The following is a 7,500-nucleotide window of genomic DNA, read 5'->3' as shown; positions in this document are numbered from 1 at the left end:
GAGAAACCGAGGTGTGTGTATGTGTTTGTGTTTGTGTGTGTGTGTGTGTGTGTGTGTATGTGTGTGTGTGTGTGTGTGTGTGTGTTTGTGTGTGTGTGTGTGTGTGTGTGTGCCTGTGCGTGTGTATGTGTGTGTGTATGTGTGCGTGTGTGTTTGTATGTATGTATGTGTGTGTGTTTGTGTGTGCGTGTGTGCGTGTATGTGTGTGCGTGTGTGTGTGTGTGTGTATGTGTGTGTGCGTGTGTGTCTGTGTGTGTGTCTGTGTGTGTGTTTGTGTCTGTGTGTGTGTGTGTGCGTGTGTGTTTGTGTCTGTGTGTGTGTGTGTGTTTGTGTCTGTGAGTGTGTGTGCGTGCGTGTGTGTGTGCGTGCGTGTGTGTGTGCGTGCGTGTGTGTGTGTGTGTGTGTCTGTGTGTGTGTGTGTGCGTGCGTGTGTGTGTTTGTGTCTGTGTGTGTGTTTGTGTGTGCGTGCGTGCGTGTATGTGTGTGCGTGTGTGTGTGTGTATGTGTGTGTGTGGTTGTATGTGTGTGTGTGTGTATGTGTGTGTTTGTTTGTGTGTGTGTGTGTGTGTGTGTGTTTGTGTCTGTGTGTTTGTGTGTTTGCGTCTGTGTGTGTGCGCACGTGTCTGTGTGTGTTTGTGTCTGTGTGTGTGTGTGTATGTATGGTCAGTAGACATGCAGATGTCAGATTTGGGAGAGTTCTCATTCTGGCCATTTCACTCCTGACAGCCCGCACGAGGGGAGCGACCGGATATCCACAGCCCTTCCTCCGTTGCCACGGTTTCTCTGCTTTTCCTTTTTGCGCAGTGTGTGTCTGTGTGTCTCGTTTCATCTCTCCGTTTGTTTCTCTCTCTCTCTCTCTCTCTCTCTCTCTCCATTTGTGCCTTTAGGAAGGTGCAGAGGACAAGAAAAAGGACGAAAGTGTCCCCAATGGTAAGTCATGCTTCCATAGTCCACTCTGACCTGTCACTCAAACTCCATACCCTCCGCCTATAGTCACGGCACATGTACAAACCACTACTGTACTGTCCATACTGTAACTCAGCGGAAAGCATACGGCAAATAAAGAAATTAAAAGAAAGAAAAAAAAAACCCCTCTGTGTGTAGGCTAATGCACGATGATGGATGTTACATAATGAAAATGAAAAGTGAGACCATAGCCCATAGATACACCGCTTAAATAACCTCTATTTTTTCAATTTGGAGAAAATGCCACCCGTATTTACCCCCAGTATGTGTCAGATAGTTGATTTCATTTTCCCATACGGCTCTTAGTAAGTGGCTGCTATAGAATTCAAATGAAAGTGAATTGGATGCATTTGTGAATGTGAATAATGAATAGGAGAGCTGGGTGTTTTTTTTTCTGTTTGCGTTGTATGGACGTCAGCGTGAGTGCAGATGGTGTTGATAGAATAATGGAGTAATGATTTGATCGCTGGCACTTTAGATATGGGGCATTTACACTTTTTTGACCAGCTCTCTTTCTTTTTCTCTCTCTCTTTTTTTATTCTTTCTCTCTCTTTCTCTCTGTCACTCTCTCTCTCTCTCTCGCTTTCCTCCATCACCCTCCTCTTTTGTATCATTAGCAACTAACAAACATGCAGTTCCACACCCCATGCACGTACACGTACACACGGACACATGTGCACAAATGCGTGTGCACACACACACACGCATGCACACACACACACACACACAAGACACACACACACTAAATCTCTGTCTCTCTGTCCAGCTGTCTGTCTGTCTGTCTCTCTCTCTCTCTCACACACACACACACACACACACACACATGTGCTACATCCCTCTGATCATGAGTCGGCATTCACCCCTCATCACGACTGTCCAATTACGTGCTTTCCCTAGGAGCTCTGTGTGTTGCTTAGTAACACCTGGAGTGTGATTAATGGAGAAGGCTCAGCAGTCGCCTCAGTGGAACATCTATTCCAAATCATCTCTCTTAACCAATCAGATCTGCTTTCAGTTACCACAGACATGCACACACACGCAAACACACACACAGTGATACACATACACAAACGTACGCGCATGCAAGCACGCACACACCGAAACACAGACACATACACAGATGTGCACACACACACACAAGCGCACACACACACACACACACACTCTCTTTCTCCTGTCAGAGTTTGTCTGACTGCAGTACACCTGTGTGGTAAAAAAATCAAGCATAAGTTCTTCCCCATTAGTCTGCTGTCTCTAGATGCTTTTGATAACAGCTTCCAGACAAGCATCTGATAACGTTGAGTCCGGACGCAGAATCAGAACGGGAAGAAAAAAGAAAAAAAAAATACGATGAGATAAAGGGGAAGGACTTTGAAAAACGACAGGACCTTACGCATCGAAGCTGTCTCAGAGCTTCTCGTCATAAAGAATGATTTTTAAGATATTGTTTTTTGTTTTTGTTTTTTGTTTGAGATGGTGTTTTGGGATTGTTGGTAAACCGTCTCCTGCGCATGTGAATGAGAATTCAGACCGTGGCTCTGTCTGTCAGACTCTGCAGGGAGGGAATCGACCGTCGCCTCCCCCGAGAAGGAGCGAGAGAAAGAGAGAGAGAGAGAGAAAGAGAGAGAGAGAGAGAAAGAGAGAGGCGGCCAGATGAGCTTGTCTCAGGACGCGCGTGTACCTGCCAGGCCTCTGCTGCAGGAGACCTGGCTGGATCTGACCGACTTCGTCAAGTGCTTCCAGTAAGATCACGCCCTCGTCTCCGACCAATCGACAAAGACCGTCTGTGCTCTAACACTGTCCCCGTGTACTGAGGGGTGTTGGTATTTGAACTCTGTGATGTAATGTTAAATAATTAAATGTTGTTCATTGTGTGTGTGTGTGTGTGTGTGTGTGCGCGGATGTGTGTGCGGATGTGCGTGTGCGTGTGCGCATGTGTGTGTCTTTGTGTGTATGTGTGTGTGTGTGTGTGTGTATGTGTTTTTGTGTGCGTGCGTGTGTGCGTGTGTCTGCCCGCATGCATGCGTGTGTGTGTGTGTATGTGTGTGTGTGTACGTGTGTGTGTGTGTGTGTGTGTGCGTGTCTGCCTGCATGCATGCGCGCGTGTGTGTGTATGTGTGTGTGTGTGTCTGCTGTTTTGCAGGACGTTGTTGGTTTTCCATAAACCCAACTCATACACCCATCATTTTCAGAAATCTCATTTTAAGGTAAGGCCGACACTGGTGAGAGTTCTCTTGGGTAAGGGGCTGGTGACGTGATTAATAACCTGTTATGAAGCGGAGTTTTTCTGTTGTTGTTGCTGTTTGTAGAGTTCGCTTTCCTTTAGGCAATCTGCCACTGCTCTGTCCAACAATGCCACCTCCACCAGCTCCAACACCGCTCCACTCAAATCAGGCTCCTCTGCATGTACACACATACAGGTATACACACATACACACACACACACACACACACAACACTCACACAGGCAGAGACACACTGCCTACACGTGTACGACCTAGCTCTAATGCATACAACAGAACACACCCGGTAAACACAAACACTTACAACACACACAGACACACACACACACCCACGCACACACTCAATCACATCTAGAACTAACACATACACACACACACACACACACACGGACTCCTGTGTAGATCCAGTCTCCAGTGATGTGGAAGATTTTGATGACTCCATGTTGTTTTTAATTGTCAAACTGTTTATACTCTCCTCTGCCCACTGTGCTGTAATGTTAGTGAGCAGAGCTGTTTATTCTAGTTCTCTGAAGATGTGTGTTTTGATTTAATCTGTAATTACAGCAGCCTCTGCATGTGTGTGTGTGTGAGTGTGTGTGAGTGTGTGTGTGTGTGTGTGTGTGTGTGTGTGTATGTGTGTGTGTGTGCGCATGCGCATGTGTTTGTTTAATCCTGTATGTCTATAGGTTTTGAGTAAGTTTTAATGTCATGAAGACATAAATAAAAATAAGGTGTTTTCTCTTCTTTGTCCTACCCATTTTTTCTCTGTTCCACTCCATCCTTCTGTTTCACTGTTCTTTTTGTCTTCTGCTGTCTCTGTCTCAGTCTCCAGATGAAAGCGGGTGTCACTACCTGTTTGTAGATAACCTGTCTCACACAGACATTCTGATCTCTTTCTCTGCACTGGTGCGCTGGGGAGAGAGCCCAGAGGACAGTAAGAGAAACACATGCACACACACTCACACACACACACACTCACAAAAACACACACACTCACAAAAACACATGCGCACACACACACATACACATGCAGATGCGTGCGCGCACACACACACACACACACACACACACACACAACCTGTGTGTACAGGTACAAGTGTTGTGTGTGTACGTGTGTGTATCTGAGTCGAGTCTGTGAATGTGTGTGTGTGTGTGTGTTTGGTCTGTAGAGAAGGAGGGTGCAGCGAGCAGACCAGCCGTCCTGATGGCTCAGCCGTTCTCATGGAAGAGCCTGGACTTTCAGCCTCCTCTTCTCCTCATCCGTACCACTGTCTGCAAAGCAGCAGTACTCTCTCTACCGCCAGGGTAATACCTCCCTCACACCTCTCCTTACACAGCCCCCATCAGTAAAACCAGTATAACCACATTACCACTGTAACCACAGCCCCCATCAGTAAAACCAGTATAAACACATTACCACTGTAACCACAGCCCTCATCAATAAAACCAGTATAACCACATTACCACTGTAACCACAGCCCTCATCAATAAAACCAGTATAACCACATTACCACTGTAACCACAGCTCTTATCAATAAAACCAGTATAAACACATTACCACTGAAACCACAGCCCCCATCAGTAAAACCAGTATAAACACATTACCACTGAAACCACAGCCCTCATCAATAAAACCAGTATAAACACATTACCACTGAAACCACAGCCCCCATCAGTAAAACCAGTATAAACACATTACCACTGTAACCACAGCCCTCATCAATAAAACCAGTATAACCACATTACCACTGAAACCACAGCCCTCATCAATAAAACCAGTATAAACACATTACCACTGAAACCACAGCCCCCATCAGTAAAACCAGTATAAACACATTACCACTGAAACCACAGCCCTCATCAATAAAACCAGTATAATTAGTACTGTAATGATAACTGTGACCTGATATCAATTACCAGTATAACCATGTGTGTAGTGTAGTATAACCACCATGACTTAGTGTCAAGGACCAGTATAACTGCAGCCATGACTCATCAGAAGACCACTTAGAGTTATAGAGTGAGAGAGTTATATGGCAAACACTAGTTTAACCCGTAAACTCCATAGAGTGAGAGAGTTATAGAGTGAGTGAGTTATATGGCAAACACTAGTTTAACCCATAAACCCTATAAAGTGAGAGGGTTATATGGGAAACACTAGTTTAACCCGTAAACTCGATAGAGTGAGAGGGTTATAGAGTGAGTGAGTTATAGAGCAAACATTAGTTTAACCCGTAAACTCCATAGAGTGAGAGAGTTATAGAGTGAGAGAGTTATATGGGAAACACTAGTTAAACCTGTAAATATATACAGCAGGTAGTAAAAAAACATGAGAAAATCCCATCTGTTCTGTGTCTCTCATGGCTCTCTGTAAGATCTTCAATACTTTATTACACAGCCAGAGAGAGAGAGAGAGACAGCTCTCTGTAACATCTTCAATACTTTATTACACAGCCAGAGAGAGACAGACAGCTCTCTGTAACATCTTCAATACTTTATTACACAGCCAGAGAGAGAGAGAGAGAGAGCTCTCTGTAAGATCTTCAATACTTTATAACACAGCCAGAGAGAGAGAGAGACAGCTCTCTGTAACATCTTCAATACTTTATTACACAACCAGAGAGAGAGAGAGACAGCTCTCTGTAACATCTTCAATACTTTATTACACAGCCAGAGAGAGAGACAGAGAGACAGCTCTCTGTAACATCTTCAGTGCTTTATTTCACAGCCAGAGAGAGAGAGAGAGAGAGAAAGTGAGAGAGAGAAAGAGAGAGAGAGAGAGAACCCTGTCTTCTATTTCTGGTTCCACAGTGGCCTAGAAGCAGGGAGCTTGCTTTCAGAGGTCACACAAAGGACACAGAGATTGGATGCAGAGAGGGGTGAACGCTGTTTGCATGGTGATACCCTAAAAGCGATTATGACCACCCCTCCATCAAATTAAAAAAAAGATTTTCCCAGTTATTCCCCAGAATGTTACATGGCCTCAGTGTGCTCCCTCTTTCAGTTCCACCATGTCTCAGTGTCTCTCTATCTCTCTATTACTCTCTCTCTCTCTCTCTCTCTATTACTCTATTATTCTCTCTCTCTCTCTCTCTCTCTCAATTACTCTATTACTCTGACTCCCTGTCACTCTCTCTCTCTATTACTCTATTACTGTCTCTCTCTCTAACTCTCTCTCTATATTTCCATTACTCTATTACTCTCTCTATATATATTTCTATTACTCTATTACTCTCTCTCCCTATCACTCTCTCTCTCTATTACTCTCTCCCTATTACTCTCTCTCTCTCTCTCTCTCTCTCTCTCTCTCTTTCTCACTCTCTCTCTCTCTCTCTCTCTCTCTCTTTCTCACTCTCTCTCTCTCTCTCTCTCTCTCTCTCTTTCTCTCTCTCTCTCTTTCTCTCTCTCTAATTTGACTCCCTAAAGTACAGCAGTGATGTGGGGCTGATTATGCTCTAGCTCTGGGAATTTGAAGGTAAATTATGTTGAGATGAAAGTCAAGTACGGGGCCACATTCAGGTCTGTCCTCCTGCCTGTGTCTCCAGTCCTGTGATCATCATATGCTTTATATAAATGATTTCCATTAAACGTGCCTTTATTTTAAGGCCTAAGTGTCAAAGTGTGATTCCAATAAAACGTGTCTGTAAGCTCCGTTACGTACACGACCCTCAAACCCTCACATTTATGTGCCTGAGTTTGAGGAGGTAAGTTAATTAAGGTTCATTTGAGTCATTCGTGTTACACGCTAATCAATGTAAACATCAGAGTGCAATTAGTCAAAGAATCTCTCCAAAACAACTCACCCCACCCACCCACTAATCTCTCTCTCTCTCTCTCTCTCTCCCTCTCTCTCTCTCTCTCTCTCTCTCTCTCTCTCTTTCTTTCTTTCTCTCTCTGCCCCCCTTTCTTTCAGCCGTCATGTTCTGGCCTTCCACACGAGGGCGCCACTGGGCTTCCACCTGCACTTGTATAGCATGACGTCTTTTGTGTTTGGAGATGAAGAAACTGTTATGCCGCATTCAGACAAGGTACTTGGTGCCCCCTGATTTCTTTTGGTGTAGTCTATGTTTCTGAGAGATTTCTGTTCTGCACATCACCATTCTCTGCCCCCCCCCCCCCCCCCCCCCCCCCCTTTTGACCTTCCCCCGTGTGCCTGTCCGTATGCTGCAGGAGAGTCTGAGGTTCTGTGAGCAGGCTTTGTTGATTCTTAGAGCTCTGGGTCGAGTGGTCAGCTGCTTCTCCAACCCAGAGGAGTTCCCATCAGCCGCCAGGGCCCTGGAGGAGGCACACT

General features: G+C 45.2%; 1 protein-coding gene across 1 annotated transcript in view; it reads left to right on the top strand.

The window, feature by feature from the left end:
* adgb (androglobin) overlaps positions 1-7,500 on the top strand; it is a 44,514-nt gene that overhangs the window by 21,989 nt on the left and 15,025 nt on the right. The window contains exons 14-21 of the mRNA XM_030770836.1: positions 888-930; positions 2,516-2,708; positions 3,110-3,173; positions 3,276-3,386; positions 4,035-4,143; positions 4,379-4,514; positions 7,123-7,237; positions 7,380-7,500. The exon at positions 7,380-7,500 is cut by the window's right edge and continues 38 nt beyond it. Of these exons, the coding sequence (XP_030626696.1) occupies positions 888-930; positions 2,516-2,708; positions 3,110-3,173; positions 3,276-3,386; positions 4,035-4,143; positions 4,379-4,514; positions 7,123-7,237; positions 7,380-7,500 (892 nt within the window). The remainder of the gene's footprint in view (positions 1-887; positions 931-2,515; positions 2,709-3,109; positions 3,174-3,275; positions 3,387-4,034; positions 4,144-4,378; positions 4,515-7,122; positions 7,238-7,379) is intronic.

Source organism: Chanos chanos, chromosome 4 (genome assembly GCF_902362185.1).
Source record: "Chanos chanos chromosome 4, fChaCha1.1, whole genome shotgun sequence".
NCBI lineage: Eukaryota > Metazoa > Chordata > Actinopteri > Gonorynchiformes > Chanidae > Chanos > Chanos chanos.
This window is presented reverse-complemented; position numbering and strand designations above follow the sequence as displayed.